Consider the following 20654-nt stretch of genomic DNA (forward strand, 5'->3'; position numbering starts at 1 on the left):
ATGAAACATAACATACAATGTACATTCAATTGAAATGAGACTTTTTTTCCCACTATTTGTCTTTCTAGAAACTAGGGTCTTTCCTGAGTAGATTTGTTTTCAAGTTAAAGTTGAAAATTCACCAATTTCTATTTTTTGTTGTATAAATTGTGTTTTTTAGTGGGAGTACTTAAGCCACTTCTCTCCCCTCTTTCACAACACTTGACATATAGGAATAATTAAAGATTTTTTAAAGAATTAAAACATGTTGTTGAAAATATTATTCCATTAAAGGAAGTTTAATTTCCAAGTTTTACCCTTAGTTTAAATTAGAATTTATGAAACACACAGTCCTGGAAAGTTTCATTACTCAACGGTACTCTGAGATTCAGAAATTACAAAACACAATTTTCATCAAGTTTTTCATTTGCTAACCTCAATTGCTCAGTACTCTTTTCTGCATGACTTTTTATAGAACATTAGAATTGTATTAGCAAACTCATCAATAATGCTTCTCTCCATAGATGACCTTGGAAATCTATTGCAAGGAAAACTAGATGAAAAGTTTCTGCTCAAGCAAGCTAGATATAATTTCTAATAAAGTTCTTTTGTAACTGTAAAAGAGAGAGAGAATTGTAATAGAGAATTCTCCTCATGGAATATATCACTCAAAAGCCCAGATTTAATTCAAAGATATGTTTTGACTCCCGCATAAACAGTAGATCTAACAAATTATATTGACTCTTAGGAGAGGCTCTGACCTTTAGATACAAAATTTTGCCAAAGGACTTCCCAAAGCTGTTCAAAGCAAGCAGTACTGTGCCTAAGGCCTTCAATAACCTGGAAGAATATAAAATTTATTCCTAGTTCTGGAAATGCAGAACTGGCTCTGGCTCAAGCAATACGAAAGATAAGAAAATTCTCTTTAACTTCTAGTGCTGATACTTTGAAATGCATAAATCCACAGAAGACAAGGACAGACGTTCTTATATTTGATAAAGACTGAAAGAGCAGCTTTGGCATACAGTGTATCAGCAGGATAAGGATCTCATACTCTTAGTACTCATATAGGGATCTACCCTACTTTGCTTAATACCAAAGGACACACGAGGGAGAAGCACTGAGGACTGAGCAATAAGGATCTGGCTGTTCTAGGCTTTATCTCTTTGGAATCTGCAAGTGGCAAAAGAAAGGGAGAAGTGGAAATAAGGCAAAAATCATGAGATGCTTTTGCAGAAAATCTTATTTCCCAGTAACTATTAACAAATTCAACCAGACAAAAGTATCTCCTGAAGCAATTTTGATATGAGATCTCTGCTTCTTGGTCCTTTTCCAACTCTCTGTCTGTCCTCCATCCTAATTCCAGTGTAGAGTTACATTGCACCTCAGAAAGTTCAGATGAATGGATTATTTTTATGATGATTGGCTAAATATCATTTTAATAACATCTACACTGAAAGTGACTGTCGAACTATTGCTTCCACTGTGCTGCAGAATCAATCAAAACTCAATCACAGCACTCTCCAGTTATCACAGATATTTTAGAAGCATTTCATATGAATATTTTATATTTTTAACATGGGCTTGTCCTAATGTGGTCCAAGGGGTTGTTGTGGCACAACAATGGAGTAGAGCACATAGTGTAAGCTGCAACGATCTGCAACAAGGAGACACTTCCTCAGGTGGGGGTTCTCCCTGTCTCTGCAGAATTGCTGTTAGATGTGAAATTCAAATCGGGTGTCACCTTGCATGGAGGTGTATGATGGATTACATGGAGTTTGGCTGCACTGGAAGGGTGCTGACTTTCTAGAGTCATTTTACATGAAAATGAACTCGGGCTGGGAAAGGGGTCATTCTTCTAGTACCACCTTTACAGACAAATACTGTAAGATTAAAAAAAAAGATAGAAAGTTCATTCACCTCTACCCTGTATATTTCAGTAGCCATAAAAGCCTTCTCTTGTGGCCCATTTGAAAGAGGACGAGTCAAAAAATCTACAACTGCATATGAAGAGTAAGCAATATGTGAAGTAAATGTCAAAATGATGAGATTTTAATTTTAACTGAGAATCCAACTTTAAAGCCATGTGCTAGAAAACCAAATTATCTTTGGAGTCAGCAAATCTTCTTCAAAAGTTTCCTGTGGGATAACCAGAAACTTAAAATGCCACTGAGGTCTCTATGAAAAATGAGAAAAAAGTTATTTCTTGTTTCTCATATTCAAAATCTGTGGCATTCCTAGTATATCTCTGAGAGTTCAAAAAAGATGGTGAACACATCTTTTGGTTAAGCTCATGCATTTTTTACACAAGCAGAAACAGAAATCCTAGTTTACACATATGCAAATAACTTCTGGATAATGCAGTAAAACCGAGACAATTCTGTGGTTTTCAAGCTGATGCCATATTTCCCTTTATTCTATTTTTAAAATTTTTTCAAAGAAGGATGTCAAATGAAATTCTTTCCCTGAATCCAGACTGTATCATATTTTCCCATTTTGTAAAAATTAATTTATATTTTTCAAACATTTCTAGAAAGTCCTAATATTCAATGCAGTTTAAGCATTTCTACATAACAGGACTTGTGCAGAAATTCATGTCTCCCCCCAGTGTAACTGGCAGCCCTGGCAAGCTGGGCTGGGGAAGCCTGAATTTCCTGCACATCTGTCCTCAGCACGCTGCCTTCCTCACTGAGTCCTTCCTACAAGGGCATATAGAAGGGATATCCTCTGAAAGGCATCTGTAGCTGATCTTCACATTGCCAAAAAGGAGATTATTTCTTGTCTAGAACCAAATTGTGCATATCTGTACCCTCTGCTGAGTGTAATGAGATCTGAGCTCAGTCAAATTTTCCCTCAAATGAACAAGTATGTTCATGTTAATGTATGTTACACTAAGCCAAATTAAGTTAAAGTTACCAAAATTTCTAGACTTCTCAAAATGAGCTTTCTTTTTCTGTAATGGAGAAGATTCATTATGTAGCAGAAAATTTGAAATCGACAACTCACAGTGAAATCAAAGAATAATTTCCTTGTAAAGGCCAAATCCAAATATTACACTAACAATTAAGAAGTTTATCATTGATTTCAGCACATTTACTGAGATGAAAGACATTGTTTTTCAGTGGGGGGAGTGGGGGAAGAAAATTTTAAAAAACTGGGCATACATTCTGTCTGAACATCAGTGAATATTCTGAGTGACTAATTTAGGTCTGGCAGCTTTCTCTGTCTGAAATTCCTTCCCTCTCACTTCTGGGCCAGATTTTTACTGAATACTTCTATTATCAGAGTTTGAACTTCTCTCAAGTGTTTGAGAAGAAGGAACTAAATTCTCCACTAAACATAAAGCTTTGTGTGATACATAGCTGAGGATTCAAAGGAAACACTGGCTTGTTTTAAAAATAAAAAAGCTGGCCGACATACACAAACCCTAGGATGTTTTAGTTATTGTCTCTGTGATCTGCAAAGCAAGGATGGAATTCTAATGAGAAAGGATTTTTCTGCTGAGACTTTCAAAGCTTCTTGTTTATGAGAGCATGGAAGTAAAGTTGTTCAAAGGATTTCAGTACCTTCACCTATGGTCTTTGCCATAAACAGCAGGTGAGGAAGAATACAAAGATATGAGGAGAAAGGGAAAGAAAAAGTTTACTGCCAGGAAAGCAAGTTTATTATATTTTATGGAAAATTTCTGTTTAGCTCAATCTAATGAAGTGATTTCCTATTAATAGATTGCGGAATTTTTACTTTTCTTTCTTTTAAAAACTAAATATAATGGTAAGATTAGAAGAAAAGTTTGTGGAGACTGATTCCAAACTGACAAAGGTTGCTGGACTTGACACAATGGTTCTGTCTTATTCCTGGCACTGAATTCCCAGACTATGAAAAATGATATAAATCAAACTAATATCAAAATGTTCTAGAAAATTCTGTCAAATTTTAATTCAGAGTTATGATTCTCTTATTTTCATCTATCTTCCCCTGTTAGTTTTTCAGGTGGTGGCCTGGGATGCCAAAATCAATATGATACGACTGAGTCAGGCACATGTCCATGCTTATACTCCCTGTTGTGTATCTGAGAGTACAAAATTCCTTTTCTTTAAAATTGCAGATGCACAAAAATCAAACTTTTGCTAACAGCATGCCTGAGAAATCATGCTCTTGATTCACTGTTATATGACAGTGAGCCATCAGCTGGGAAAGCAGATCAATAATGCTTGAAGTGCTCCTTAATGGGAGCAGACTCCATTATCATGAAGTTAAATGTTGTAAGTGGAAAAAATAAATTTATCATTAAGGATTATTCTGCATGACCCTCATAGATATTTTACCTTTTTATTAAGGCAAAAATGGAGACTTTTTTTCCCAGCCTGTAAATAATCTCATTCATGGTCAAAGATAATTATTAAAAAGCACAAGAAATGATGACAGTAAACTCATTTCAGGTCACATAGTCTCAAAAAAGTTGTATAAAGAATTATTGTACAAGAAGGTGACAAAAATATCAATACATCAGTTAATTTAAGACCAAGTTTTTTCTAGCTGTGATTAAACTTCAATATTTTTTAATTAAACTTGTAAAATAAAATGTATCAGATTTGGAATTTAACCTATTTTTGTTACCAGAACTTTGCTTATCTTCTCTAAACCAACTGATAAGACTGGTTTATATCTTTGTTTTATTCTATCTTTGATAATATTTCCTAGAGCTCATATTACCAATAAACTCACAGTTTCTTCTTGTCCTTCACTTCCATAGAAATTAGTGAGACCTGAGGAAAATGAGCTTGAAGGAAAGGGCCTCAGAAGCTCAGATCATAATAGAGTCATTTGTAGTATTCTACTGCTATAGAAGCTGTTGACAAAATAATTTTTAAAAGGAAATATTGAAGAGATTGTCTGTAATCAGTTCAAAATGCTCATATAAAATGAGCTTTGTAAATCACAGCTATGTAAGTGAAGAGCAAAGAATCCACCTCAGTGCAGATGCTCTTATGATGGATGTCTATATCTTATAACACATTGTAGGAAGCAAGCTGAAGGAAAGCACATGTAAAAGAAAATAAGTATTTAGATATATTAAACAATGATATAACCATTGAATATTATCATGCTGCAGAAAAAAGATCTAATATTCACATGTAAAAATATCACATGGGCTGCCTCTCTTCCCTTTTCACTGTCTCAACTTGAGTACATAATTTCTGCAACGAGGCAATTTTATTGTGCTGACTGTAAACCATGTTCCAGGAATACCATTCAGTGGCTTCCACAAGGACAGTCTGTGAGGAGGAGGCTATCCCAAAATATTTGAAAGCTCCAGAATTGCTCTTACATTGGTTTTCACCTCTAAATGCTGTCTGCTGAGAAGCAGCTAAATATTCCATTTTTTCCCCATGAAATTTATTGCATTCTCATTTCAACTCCATTCTGTTTATTTTAAACCTGTTTTCAAGTTTTATTTTCAATCTCCTATTTTTTTCTGTGCATGTTGTATTCCACTGTTTACGTAAGTAACACAGCTAGAATATCCATAATATTTTAAGATTTTAGTTTAACAAAATAAGATCAAGTAGAAAATACACATGCAGCTCCAGTTGTCCTAGAGGACCCTTGCCATATGTCTAGCCCAGCAATTCTACAGCTACAAACACAGTACACGGGTAAGTGCTGTAAATCAAGTGATTTTGTTGATCAGAAGCCCCTGTGCCCCATCTGCTTTGTATGCTGCTCTTCTTTTTGAGTTTGACCACAGTAAGATTGTGTTTGCTGACTTTTAGCTTTGTTATGACAGACACAATAAAACTGTGAACTCTGTGCTGCAAAAAATGCAATCTGCACAGACATGCTTTCTCTATCCTGGATGCCCCAGGCTTGGGTCAGGTGGGAAATGTTATTTTTGAGAAACTGGCAAAACGTATTTTGCTTGTTTGCTCTACAAAGGTAAAGAATCAATAACAACAAGAAGGAGAAAGGTCAGACCAGGCTCCTTTGTGTCATCATGCCAACAGGAAGGTCAGCATACCAAAAGTTTTGAGAATATTAAGCAAGCAGGTATCAATTGTGGGGTAGAAGGTAAAAAATCATATACAGGGTGCAGAGCTGATGGGAAAGGCACTAAATGATTCCCTTTTAATGTTGGTTTGAGGCTAAGTATCCTCATACAGATAAGAAAATCAGGGGGTAGAGGTGGGGTGAGATGTGGTGGGGTGTAGGTTGTTTCTATAGGTTTTGTTTCTTTGTTTTGCTTCTTTTTCAGACTTGCATTTTCACAGATGCACACAGATAAAGCTGAAAAGTGAACAAATAGGCCTCTGATCCTGCTGGAAAGCAAAGGCATAAGCACAAACACATTCCCCATAGGATACATACACCTAAACTTTAATGATAACCCTGCTGTACCTAGCAAACACTACAAGAGATGCTGTAAGGAAATCATTCCTGAGTGTATAAAGACTGCACTCTATTAGAATGCAAAAGCAATGAGCATGCAAGTGACAACTCTATAAAGGATCAGCATCTTGGGTTTCCAACTCTCCTAAATCAATCTTTAAAAAAATTATATTGCATATTGAGCTTCAATTGTACATTTCAAACTTCTATGAGAAAAGCCTTCTCTGAATCATTCGTCTTCATAAACCATAATTTTCTGCAAATTTACAGGAATATGTCTATGCTGACACTTTATGTGAAAGTTGGAGCACTTGGTGGAACTGCTTTCCCAACAGGGCTTCTTCCTGAAGCAGTGCTGTAAAACAAATAGTTGCTATAAAGTAATAAACTAAGTTACTTTCTGGACCGCTTCACTGCAAAGGTATTTTAATGCAATACCTGTTATAAAACACTGTTAACATTCAGATTTGTAGGGTCATAGACTAAAACCAATGTAAATTTCAGCAATCTTATCATTTTAAGAGATTGAGGATCCTTCATATGACAGCTTTCCAAATCCTTATTGAAGCAATTTCCTTCCTTGCAATGACAACTCTGGAATATTTCCAGTTATGCTTATATGATGTCATTTTTCAGGTTATTATATAATATGTGGACTTAAGAGTAAGAAAAATATTTTACGCTCTATTAAGATATGTTGCTACCATCTTTATGAACTTAACAGAGATATTACTTCTTCCTTAAAAAAATAAACTACTATTTTTATTTGTTGACTATCTTCATGAATATGACTGTGAAATGAAGTGTCTTATTTGTTATAGCCCCAAAATAGAACAGAATCCCAGAAATATGGTTTAACTAGACCCCACTGCTATGAATTAATTAATGTAAACACAACTGGCAACAAATTGCAAGAGAGACCGGCATCCACTTTGTTATCCAAGATATTGAGTTACCATCCTACCAGGACATCTACCTTTGTTTTTTGGATAACAATCACATGCATGGCAATGGGGACAATGAAACACTTCAAAAAAAGACAAGGGGGTCACTAATGCTCAAGTGTTTCATAAGGCTTTTAAGAGTACATCTGCCTTAGAGTTTTATTAAAGTGCAGTTCTGAAGAAGGTCCCAGGTTGTACCAAGTTTCCATCTTTTGAATTATATAACAATTTATGAATGCAAACCCTACATTTTTATATAAAACTAGATCAAGAGATGTTCTTCAGAAGTTCATTTTCCTTACTTCAGTTGATGATGGGCATTCAGTCTATGGCAGGAGATTAAAGCTTGCTCAAACAACTACCACAAAACTCATACAGTGTTGATATTTAAGAAAATCACTTATGTTGTATCACACTGTTTCCTACAAGACAGAAAAACACATATTTTCCTGAGAGGAGTCATGATCTACCTACTCAGTGTTTATCTTCTTGGGTTTAGGAGTTTCTTTTGCTACTGATTGTTTGGTGGTTTGTCGGGGGGATTTTTGTTTTTTGTTTGTTGTTGTTGCTGTTGCTTTTGTTGTTTATAAGGGCAAACTTTGTTCTTATTTTAGCCTATGGGCACAGAGATGAATTAAATATTCTGTGAAGGACTCAAAAGTTTTATTTTGCTGACTTTAACACTTAACACTCAACTGAACTAGGAAAAAGAATATTGATAAAGGTTAATTTGTAGTCTCCACTTATTTTTATGGGAAGAGATATAATGTGTTTTATAATAAAACACAGAGGCCACGGATTTTATATAATATAATCTGACACAATTTACATGGAATGGTTATGTACAACATCACAGACTCAATAACTTACCAGTGGGTTAAAGAAGGAAAGTTCTTATTCAAAACAAAATAAATAAAGGAAATAAAACCTTAGTAATGTCTGGGATTTATCTGCCATAATTTAGTGTGAGAACACCACACGAATGTATGTGCAGAAAAGAGTATTAAAGTTACAGGAGCAGAAACAATTTATTCATAGCTGATGTTATGAGCAGTGAAATTATGAGGAAAACAGTATAATTATGGTGTATTTAAAAACAAACAAGAACTTCCTACATCTTGTGTGGCACCCCTCTAGAAACTTTCCTCTTGAACTTACTGGTGGTGCAGTTGTGGAACTCTATGTCATCTATTGCTGCTCCTCCTCCCAGGTCTCTGGTACGAATGCCTTCAAAGATAATTTCAAAATTCCTCAGCTTCCCCAAGTGTAACTTGACTTCATTCCACTTGTCACCATGAGTTCCTGATTCACTCCATATTTTCATAATCCCATCATCAGTCTGAAATTTGAATAAATTATATATAGTAAAATACATGGATTATGGATTATCAAACACAAGTTTTGGGGGAAAAAACCCAAATCAAACGAAACAGAGAGAAGACTTGAAGATGTCCATGCAGTTGTATCAAGAACTGGCAAACAGATCCTTTGCTAGGATAACAGGAAAGGCAGTGAAATTAGATGAGTACTGTGCAAATAACAACCATCAACAGCAGATAAAGTCTCAGTAGAGAAATTACTTTGTGTGTGATTGAACTGCATAACCATCTATTTTGTCAGAGCTCTATTTAACTTCATACTAAAATGTTCTTTGTTTTTAGAATATATTACTGGAAGCCAGGCTACTCTACCATTTAAAATTGTATCCATCTATCTTTAAAAAGTTGTGACAATGGTGATAAAGAGGAGGAAAAACTAACAAATATGTGATAACCATAGATTTAGTATGGCTTATTTGAAGGTAAATAAGAATACTCTGACTTACAAATACACTAATATATTTTCAAGCTTTTCTTTAGATCTCTTCTCATACTACCAATTTGGCAAGTCAGCAGCAAACAACATGCTTCATTTTATGATAGTAGTGTCAGAATGCAGATGCACCTATTTTCCTTGCTATGAGAGGATGACACATGCACAATGACATCAAAAGGAAATATTTGCACAAGTTTTGTATATGTCTAAATCTATTTTTCTTTGTGACTGTTTGACTAACCATCCAAACTATAAATAAGAATTTTTTTCCTGCTCTTTTCTTAGCAAAAGCCGGTAGTACTCCAGCTGGGGTTAAGAAAAACACTGTGAGATGCATCAAGCAGCTAAATACAATGCACAACAAAGGTTCTGAGACTGTAGTGCATGAACAAGCAAAATCTAAGGAAAATAGAGACAGCAGTAAAAGAGGCAGGGAAGAAAACTAATTACATTTCTTTATCCATGATGAACCTGTTAGATCAGATTTATGTTAATAAGAATGTCTTATGCATATTTATGATGAGAAAATGAATCTTGGTGCTTTAGATATTGTATTCTCAATAAGAAAGTGCAGACAAGCATTCACACAAATATTACATTAGTTGTTTGTGAATCAGGGAACTCACAGAATTGCTGATAACTTTTAGAAGGAGGTCCTCAGACCTAACGAAGCACAGAGACCCTTGAAGTGTGGCTTGGCAAGGGTGTTCTGGAAGATCATAATGAGCAGTAAAGGAATTTTTGAAAATGATGGCAACTTTACTTTAAAATGCTAAACGGGAAAGAAAAAAACAGGGATGAATTTCCATAACTTTGTGTAAAGTCATAGATATCCAGCTGAATAACTCTATTTCTGCACATAACTAATGATGTTAGAACATTGGTGATAGCAGCCCTTTTTAAGTCATGATATCTGAGCACACAAGCACCTACAGATGCAAGTTTAGGCATTGCTTCTTCAGTTATATCTCATTTGTTTAAAGTCAATGACACAGTCCATTAGAGTGAAAATAATATAACAGGACCTTAGTACTGCTTTGCACCACTAATTACAGTTATGATATTCTTAATGAATTTCTCCCAGTGAGACTCCTAACTCTATGTGCCATCACATCAGCAGTCCATTCTTTTAAGGGTCATAGAACCAAAGATCATCTCAAGTTGAAGGGGACCCATGATGATTTTCAAATCCAACTCCTTGCTTCTTGCAGAAGTACTTAAAACTAAACCATGGCCAAGATCATCATCCAGATACTCCTTGAGCTCAGACATGCTTCATGCTTTTATCACTTGCCTGGAGAGCCTGTTCCAGGAACTGACCACCCTCCCAGTGAAGAAGCCCCTTTTGGGCCTATAATCAGTGTAATTAAGTGCAATTATTTTAATGACTGTTATTTATCATAAATCACTGATTAATTTTACAAAACTAGCTCAGTGCTGTGTATTAGTGGTGAATTTAGGAAATTTAAAAATTAAAAGTGGATTAAAATAATAAGGGACTTGCCTTATAATCAAGCATTTGAGCGTGATAGAAGATTTCAAAACTTTTTTCTATCTGAACATTAAGCCCCAGATCTATTATAAAATTAGATGTATTTAAGATTGAATGTATGGTGATAGCTGGAGCTTTGTAAAATGCACAGAGATAAGTATTTATACGAAATCTAGAGGTGTTAAATGTTACAGTTTACCAGAGTTTGAGCCTCATGTCTATTGCTATCCAGATTTGATTGATTTCACATTATGTTTCATTGCATGACATTCTGTTCAGACTAACATTGTGTTTATCACATTGATTTTTGAGTAAAGGATGCTACAAGTAACAAGTGATAGAGATTACATATTTCTTTAGAAATAACCACATAAAAATGTTGTAGGAATCAATTTGTATATGATAGCATAGCTATAATATATCGAGTTTTTATGCAATTATAGGCACTAGAGTATTTTTTATACAGTGAAACACTGAAATATTTTTTGTTAAGAAGAATTTTTCCAGATGGAAACATTATGGCAGTCTCCTTGCACTTCACACATTACTGAATATGAATACACAAATAAAATGCAGCAAAGATACCTCTCTTCTTGTCTGGGTTCCACAGAAGGAGTTCCTACATCACAGTAGCACTTCATAAAGAATGAAAGGCTGATTTTTCACTAGCTCAGCTACAGCTCTACATACCAAAATGAAAGGCACTCTCACACTCTGCATAACTGTATAAAGGCTGTTCCAATGCAGAGTGCAAAGTCCCTCCAAAGCCATCAGCCCTACACACACATTGTCTGCATCAAACATCCAAGGGGAGGTGGGTAAGGAAGAGAAAAGCAGCAAACTTGGCCTTCCCCCTCTGCCCAGCCCCAGAGAGTGAGGCTGGCTTGGCTCAGGGCTGTAAGCTCCACACTCCTGGCTACGTGCTTGCCATGAGAGGATCCCCGCTTTGCAGATTCCATTTCATGAATTATTGTTTTGTTTTCTGCATTCTCCAACCTTTTAATCTGTCTTATGCTTTGGCATTTCTTTCATATCTTTGGAATGCTTACTTCTAAAACAAACACAAATATGGCCTGAGGGGGATAGAAAAGTTATTCTGTGCTTTGACCTGCCCATTGCATCCAGAAATCCTTCGACCTCTTTCACTCTTGTATACATGTATTACTGTAGAGATATGCAAAAGAGATAGATGGCAATCAGAAATATGTTCAGTGTAGAGGAGGCTGGAGGTCACCTTTTTTTCTGCTTTTAAGAGGTTATTGTTTTGCTGAGACCTACTCATAGTGAATGTAGATTTCTCTTCAGCTGGGGCTGGTTGGTGACAAAAAACCCAGCCAAACTCTGTGCTCCAACAGCTGATAAAAGGTGGCTCAGACCTGTGGGTTTGGGGAATGGTCCTGTCCTTATGTGTATGTGGGTTGACTCTGCTGGCTGTAGGTCAGGGCAATAATCTCATTTTCCTGCTGCTCCTCAGGAGTTTAGCTGCATGTAGGCTTTATGCAGGCAGAAATGGTAAAAGAGGATTGTTTGGTGGTCATACTAAAAGTTTTAAAGGATGACTGGACCATAGGATTGAATAGAACACATCCTAGATTTGCATATGTATTTCTACTTTAGACTTATTGCTTCTCAGTATATGGTTTACTATTTATTAGTGCAAACTATTGCCAGGCAATACTACTACAAAAAACCTCCAGAAATTTCCCCAGAACATAATTTTTACAACCTATTTTGTAATTCTGTACTTTTTAATTCCCTAAACTCAACCTGGGAAATTCCAAGAGGTCCATGTTATTGACAGATGAAGTAAAAAATTGTCAGTTGTTCCCAAAAAGACACACTAAGACTTCTAAAAACAGATGGTGTTTTCATTTGAGTTATTATTAATTGCACATCACTGCCCTCTGTGGGTTGAACACAGTGAAAGGTCAGGCTGAGGTGAGGAGCCATCATTAAGGAACAGTTGACAGTAAAGGGCATCTTTTTACATTGATTTGCAGCAATTTGGGTCCGAGTCTTCCACTGGCACATCATGCTGAGCAATAAACACTCTCAGAAAATGGCAGAACTACTTCTAAGGCCACAACCTCTTTAGATCTGTAGGTCTGTATGCCTAGCCCTATTGGAAAATTCATATTCAGAGGATTTTTTATCTGCTTTCTGATGGTCTGAGGGGAGTTCTTTCAGAATGATTTCATTCCATTGCAATTCAGAATCTTCCTCATGCTTGTCTTCATCTGAAGGACAATCTAAGCTGTTTATAGCCTCTCTTTGAGCATTTCAAGGGGGAAGGTACAACTTACTAGGCTCAATATCCTCATTAATTCACCTGGGCATAGTAAGAATAAAGGAGAGGAAGGATTTCTTTTGTCTTAGAATTCCTTTTATTTTGTGGCTGAGTTTAATATTTTTTTCAATCCATCAGAGACCACCATTATTCTCAAGGCTACATTTCTAACAGAGTCAGAACAATATTAGAAACTGACTCCAAAGCATGCACAAGGAGTATGTGATTTTCCACTACAAGATGTTGCAAAGAAACTTCCTATGAATACACTTTCTTTCAGAGCAATACAGTAAGTATTCTAGAGGCAGTTATAAAGATTCTTCTATGAGGCAATCTTCCTAGTTACATTTGCAGTGAAACAACAATAAAACACAGATTTTGTTCTTGATCTGCACCTCTCCTTCTATTTATATTCCAAGCTGGGTTCAAAATATTTTCCTGGTTCTTTCCCATCAGATATTTATTTCAGCAGAGCCACAGGAAATGAAGCAGAGCTTACCAAATGGATGGAGGCAATGAAAACATTTGTTAAATATTCCTGGACTTTTCAAACCAAATATACTTCAGGGCTTTTTAATCAGAGACAGAATATTTTCAAATGATTCATCAAAAAATCATTAACTGTTTGTTATAAATACCCTAAAAATACTTTCGAGATTAACTCCCTTTTCTACAGCACCTTTCAGACTTTCGTAGAGAAGCAAAACTCTTTTTACATACTTTTATAAAAAATAGAAAAAAAAATCTCTGCTTTCAGTTTGCTTTGAAAACAGTATCTTCCTGACAAGCTTTGATGATCCAGAATCTTTTAAACATGATATATGTTATGCAGAGCACAGGAAAATAGTATAGAATGAGCATCATGTGACTTTAACTGCCACTGTTCTTTTCTCTAGTTTTGGATGCATTTTTATCCCTCTGTTTTACAAGACTATTTCAGGTGGGCAGTTTACTTTTCAGGCCTTTGTTCTTGGCTTAGAATGAAATGTATTTTCATGGTGTGCAAATGAAGTTAACTAATAAACCTGGTTTTAATTTTATTTTCCTTGTTGTAATAACATCATAAAAGCATTTTCATTATTGACCAAGTCGTTTCAAAATGAAGCATTCTATGATGAGCTGTATTCCTTCCATGCTTCCTCCTTTTCTCAGTAAGGAGTGGAGTGCAGTTCTGAGCTTTATATGCACATCAAAGAAGCAGGAGGCAGTAGGAAGAAAATATTTTCCTTATTTGTCCATAATTTAAAGACCTTGTCTATGAATTTGTATTTCCCCAAGTCACAGAACAATTCATATCTTTGCTGACATTTCTAATACCATCTATCTATTTATTTCGGTTTTATTGCTTGAGAGTGAATCCTATTTGGAGAAGGTTCTGAGCACCTTCCTTACAGATTTGGGCTGATGCTACCTCTGCACTGCAGTACACAGAAAACTAGCTTAATTTAAAGATCTCATTTCCTAGACTTAAGTCTTTCATAAGTAGCTTGAAACAAAAGCACATTAAAATACAATGAAGCTGAAGAATGATGTTGTATAGCAAAATTTCTTAAAAAAAAAAAAAAGATTATTGTGTCTCCTTCACTTATCTTTTATTCAAACTAGGAGAGATTCTATTTTTTTTCATTTCTCACTGATTTTCTCTTAAAAATTCCTAAAACACTGCTTTACTTGAAAACAGTAAATTAATCATAAAGAGCTTGATCTTATATTTCATTCAAGTAAACAAAACCTCTACATGAGCTAAATGGTTAGGAGAATCAAATTATCAAACGTATTTAAATGAGTCAAAAAATGAACAGAAGTCGAGATTTGTTCATCCAAGACTTAAAATTCAAGCTAACATTTTCTTTCTGATGCTCTTCCCTATTTTCTTTGTTTCCTTGTTTTTTTTTTCTTTTCTCTCTTCTATATTTCCTTCACAGTGACATGAAGAAAAAAGGGAGAGCAGCCAGTAAGGCCATGAAGATGTGAGTTATGAGGAGCACGTGTGTCCTCTGGCACACCTGTCAATCACCAGTCTGACAAAAATTCAATACAAGCAGCTCACTGGTGCTTTATAACAGCCCTAGTTAAAATAACTCTGCTACCTTATTTTAGAGAAAGGCACATATTCGGCATTTTATGGGTAAAGTTGATAAGTGTATGCAAACAAACCAAACAAAACATTTCCACATGTTGTTTTTAATATTGTAGGAAAATCTGGGCACACTAGTAATTATTTATTACTCTGCCCTTAGCTAATGTTTTGAAAATTTGCCACTCCTAGTAAATAATTCTTGTGGTTAATATCACCATTACATTTAGAAAATTGCTGCTAATTATCTGAATGCTGAAACTCTGCATTAAACATATAATTCCAAAATTATTGAGTCTTCCTAGAATAGCTCTGAGACAAATAGAAAAAATTTCAATGTAGGAAGAGATTTTAAAATTTATCTTCCATCACTAAACTGAAGGATGCTGCAAGATGTGTGCCATGGGATTCTGAATTTTTCAGGAAATTGAGGTAGCAGAAATGAAGAAATAACGTCAAAAAAGCAGACAAGAGAACTTCAAGAATCTATAAAGGAATGCTTCCAAAAGGCAGGAACAAATTAAGGACAAGTATGCAACAGGATGATTTTTACTTTAAGAATACGATACTGATGAGCTTACTCAAGCCCCAGTAACTTCAATGAAAATTCATGATTCTCAGCAATGAAAAGAATGCATTAAAAATCTCAAAATTCTCAGTGTTATATTATGGCGGGAACCAGACATGCTATTTAGTATGTCTCCGTCTTCCACAAAAAACACTTAAAAAGGAAACATGAAGCTGGTCAAATTACATGTCAGAGAAATTACTATATCCAGGCAACATATATGCTACCAATGTACATCAGCATGCATGAAAATTTGGCTCCACTTTCAAGGACAACGTAAAAAAATCACACAAAAAATTAGATTTTCACAATGCACTATAGAAAGAAGGAAAACAGCAAGATGAAACAGTGATATTTCAGCTTGCAAGCCTCTTATTACAGTCTGTGTGTATTAGTCTCAGTAGGTTTTCATAATAAGAGTTAATGACAAAACCCATCCAGCCACCCCTTTAATTTCCTCCTTCGTGTAAAGTTTTAAGACGATTTCCATTCTCTGAAATATCTTTTCCCCAATTTTCATTTCCTAAATTAACATCATTATAATAAAGGATTGCACATTTCAGTAAAAAAAACCCATGCATGCTAATGAAAACAGCTAGACAATAAAAGTGTACCTCAGATAAAATTCCTTTTTTAAAAATGCACCAGTTTTGTTTGGAATTCTGGAATCTAAGTTAATTCCTCTAGAGCACCAAAAGGCATCAACACCTCACCCTGACATGGGTGCCAGCACTTGCTATATTTTTAGAAGTAAAGTTCTCAAACAGTAAGACTCTTCTTTTTTAATTGCTCTAAGTGCCGAGTTGAGAAAACTCAGTTTGAAGGATGTTTTGATAGAAAGTGATTGGTAATTCACCTGGAGACAGCAGTGTGTTTTGAGCATTGCAAGAAATCACAATTAAATTGCTCGTTAAAAAAAGATGAAGTTATACTTTAAACCCACTTATTTTGGAATCTACAATAGGAAGACAAGAATAATTTATTGTTTTTCTTTAAACTATTCTGTGTATTTCACTTTTTATAACTTTGATTTATCCTGTCACAATTATTAAATCTAATAGATATCATTATAGCCAGTTTTCATTTATGACCAAGCAAACTTTTCTGACATTTGCATCCCTTTACATTCCCATTATAATACATCCATCAAATATACTTTTATATGCTTAGGCTCTTAAAAATATATATCTTCATTTCATATGTTATCCTTACGAATTAGAAGAGAGAAATAAAATAACTCACTGTAAAAGAGGATTCATTAGGTTTTTTGGTATTACTTCATCCTTTCCTCATTTCCTAGCCCTCCCAGCTCTTCTTTCTTCTCAAGTGCATATATTTCTTCTTCATTTCCTGTCATAATCCACCTCTGTTTGATTTTGAGTTTTAGGTAGCTTAAGGGATACAATTTTGATTGCTTGGATTACATTTTTTTCCTTCAGTTCTGTTGCTAAGGCTAAGTAACAGTAAGCATCAAAGTCACTTTATAATACCATTGGCATTTCAAGCAGAACAGGACTTAGTTCTGTTTTGTCTCAAACATTTTACACCTTTGTTTTAATCACATTTTACAGGTCTCTTTGGAATATTCTCATCTCAGGAGTTGAGGCAAGTGCAGTTTTTTTGAAAAACAAAGCTTGAAGGAGAAATAATCACAATTATAAAAATTCTAAGATTCTTGTTACAACCCACCATAGTGCCAAAGAAGGGCAGTGTGCTAAATGCTGTGAAATTATAGATTCCATGGATTAAAAAATAAAAGTGACCCCCTTACTTCTATGCACTACCTAAATAAATGCAGAGCATAGAGTAATAGATGTGACAGAAGAGTTCATGAATCAAGATCATAAAAAATTTGCAGACATGAGACAATCTCAATTCTGTCATGTTTTCCCTCCTATAGGGAATACTTTGAATACTATACTGAAAGATGGGAGGCAAAAGTCACATATTAAATTTCAGTGCTTTTTATGCATCTTTAACTCATCTTCTTTTTTTTTCCAATTGATTTTTTTTTTTTTAATACAGACAGAGAGAAGGAATACAAAATTGTTTTCCAAGTAGAAGGTGCATCCATGATGCATCCTGACCTCAGAGCACCCACCAGGAAGGACAATGGCAGGCACAGCCCCCTGAGTGTCCAGGAAAGTCTGTGTACAGCCAGGCACAGTGAAACTGGGACATGGGTAAAACTCACACCTCAGGTGGGTTTTGGAGAGAAAGGATGGTGAAGGACCTTTCCTTTCACGTGTCCTGGATCAAAGCACTGTCTGAGTGACACAGTGGGCAGGCAGAAGCTGTGCTGGCAAGACAACTTTTCTCCTCTGACACTTTGAGAGACACTTGCTGAGGTCAGAGTCATTCTACTCACAGTGTCACAACATTTACAAGATCAGTTCCACAGAGTGGGAATTATGGAATCAGTCTGTGTGAAAGTCGTCTCAGCTCTTCAAAATGTGAAGATTTGTGCATGAAGAATTAAAGAATTATCACTCTAGCTGCCTTGTGAAATAAAAGCCCCAAGGCAAACCCAATTCAGCTGAACAAAGCATCTGGAATCTTGCAGAGATTTTGTTTGTTTTAGTCAATATTTCAATTTGGCAATTCACCTCTAATATAATTTTGATTCTCTGTATAATACTAAGTGGAAGTGGGAAAACATATCTTTACAGGAATGTTGCTGAGAGAAAAATAAAATAAAATTTGATAAAATAAAGGAAAAATAAGTGCATATTTCTGATGTAAACAAAACATGTAGGAAAAGTAAGGTTCCTTCATACAGGATAATATAATTAAAAGATTAGTAATAATTCTTAAGACTGACAATAGTAATTCTTAATTCTTGTACACTGTCATTAAAACTCTTAAGGTTTTAATAAATATTTAATCTGTCACTTCTTCAAAGTGACAAATCTGCAGGACAGGGATTGACGTGATTATTCTCTATTAATCATCAAAGTGCATTATATGATTTTTCAGATGTATGAGAGAGTGATTAATGTCAGTCAGGTGTCATTCCTACTTTGATGCAGTGGGATGTTCTTTGGGATATAACTGTATTTCTTTCTTTGTGACATCTACTATACAACCTATTTGTATTCTATTGGAATATTCTTTTCAATTGGATTGTGGCTTTTGGGCTTGTAGAAATATAGAACAGATCCTCTGGGATATTAGATGAACTGGACAGCCTCAGGGGACTCAAAACACTGAGGCTGAAAAAATAGTAAGTTCTTTATATAGTCCAAGCTCAATTAAGTATTTTAAGCTTCACTGAATTGATCGTGGACAAATGAGACATCTTTAAGAGAAATTTTTAAGTGCTGTCTCTATAATATGGAAAGGATAAGACTATTTATTTCTTAGAGAATGCCAAGGAACCAGATATTTGATTGATTTTTTTAATCGACAGTTATGAAATATACTCTGTACAAATTGAGGGCTCTTACAACTGATAGATATTCCTATAATAAAACACTTCACTATCCAATGGCCATCACCTAGTATGTTGAAGGACAAATGAAGTTATAAATATGTAAATATACATAGCATGGTAGGGATGTAAAGACAAAAACTTGCAGGAAGATTCACGAGATCTTGGTGCTTGCATTGCCAGCATAGATACAAAAAATTTACATAAGTATGTGACAACATTTACTGAAATATTCCAAATTCAAATATTTACCCAGGGACATTCCTGATGGTAGCCAATACTGTTTACTGAAAGGTAAAGACAACAAGACTACAGGAAGCTGTAGGGAAAGCAGCAACCACCTTTCCTCTCACATATGCTTGCCCTACAATGAGACAAATCATACCTAAGATTCCCTTGGACATGGGGAGTAAGAACTCACCATGGACAAAGAGAAGCTGAAGTGACTGCAGCAGTGGCTGCTCTGGGGGCATCTGTGAGTTTAAGTAATAGGAATCCCACCCAGACTGGGACAAATTGCATTTTAACAGCAAGTCCTGTGACCTTAACATATATCTTAGGAAAAGAAATATCCCTGCTGGAGAAAGTACAGAGATGTCTTTTTAAGATATCTTTCCTGTGGTAATAGACAAAATTTTCCAGAGAAAGGCAAAATGACAGATCTAAAAACAAACATGGGAACATGTCAGCCACACTTCAATATGCATAAGAGAATTTGTAATAGCTTCTAACCTCTCAAACAAATACAAATAAAACTAAGGTAAAACAGGAAATTCTTTCTTTTTTTCTCTTTCATTAATATTTTTTGTTTCTAATTAAGATTCCTCAGAGCCCCTTCAATTTTTTTTTCCCCCAGTGCAGCAACTATTACATTACCCACTTCTGGTTTATAGTTTCAGTAGCTGTGATAACCTCAGTTCTCTGATTCCACTTCTTCACTTTTTCCTTAGATTTTGCAGATAGTGCAGAAGTTTTGTATGCGTTTTCTAAATGGATTTATTCCCTGCAGCAAATAAGCACAGAGCTAATTATCAGAAGAGTATAAACCTTTTAGTGTGAACTGAGGAAATATTGCAACATTAAAAAAGGCAAATAAAAGAAAAATATAACCACTATGTGACAAAACAACCAAAAATAAGGAAACTCCAAGAGATTTGTGGAAGAATATATCTTCCTTACCACTTCTACAGTAGAAATTCAATCTCATCTCATCAGCTTGGAAAGAGATCATTCAAGATGATATTTAAGAAGTTTCTATAGCAATGGCAACCTCTGCATGAAATCTGTAGCAGTTAGATTGGCATACTCAGAAAATTAAGTGGTATGCTTAAGGGTATTTTATTATCATTTATTATGATGTTCCTACTTTGGTCCTGCCCCATGGTCATCTCTACCTTTCTTATATGTCCACATTTTCTATGGATATTATTTTTAAAACCATTCAGGTTTTCAACTACATACAGTGAAAATTGCCTTGTCAAACTTTTTAACATTTCTCTTTTCTAGACAGGTGGTGTCTTTAAAGGAATCTTACTGCACCATTTTTGTCAAAAGATTTCAGATCCAATCTGAAAAAACACCTGATTTCTCTCTGCAACAAATCTTGGTACAACTTGGAAGAAGGGGACTGCAATTTTTATAGAGATCAAATTCCAGAGATACTGACTGTAACAGA

At 35.1% G+C, this 20654-nt stretch overlaps 1 protein-coding gene across 1 annotated transcript in view; it reads right to left on the bottom strand.

The window, feature by feature from the left end:
* The window catches only part of MALRD1 (MAM and LDL receptor class A domain containing 1), a 237299-nt gene that overhangs the window by 88773 nt on the left and 127872 nt on the right, over positions 1–20654 (bottom strand). The window contains exon 29 of the mRNA XM_014889594.2: positions 8469–8649. Within this exon, the coding sequence (XP_014745080.2) occupies positions 8469–8649 (181 nt within the window). The remainder of the gene's footprint in view (positions 1–8468; positions 8650–20654) is intronic.

The sequence above is a fragment of the Sturnus vulgaris genome, chromosome 1 (genome assembly GCF_052056855.1).
Source record: "Sturnus vulgaris isolate bStuVul1 chromosome 1, bStuVul1.hap1, whole genome shotgun sequence".
Classification (NCBI taxonomy): Eukaryota; Metazoa; Chordata; class Aves; order Passeriformes; family Sturnidae; genus Sturnus; species Sturnus vulgaris.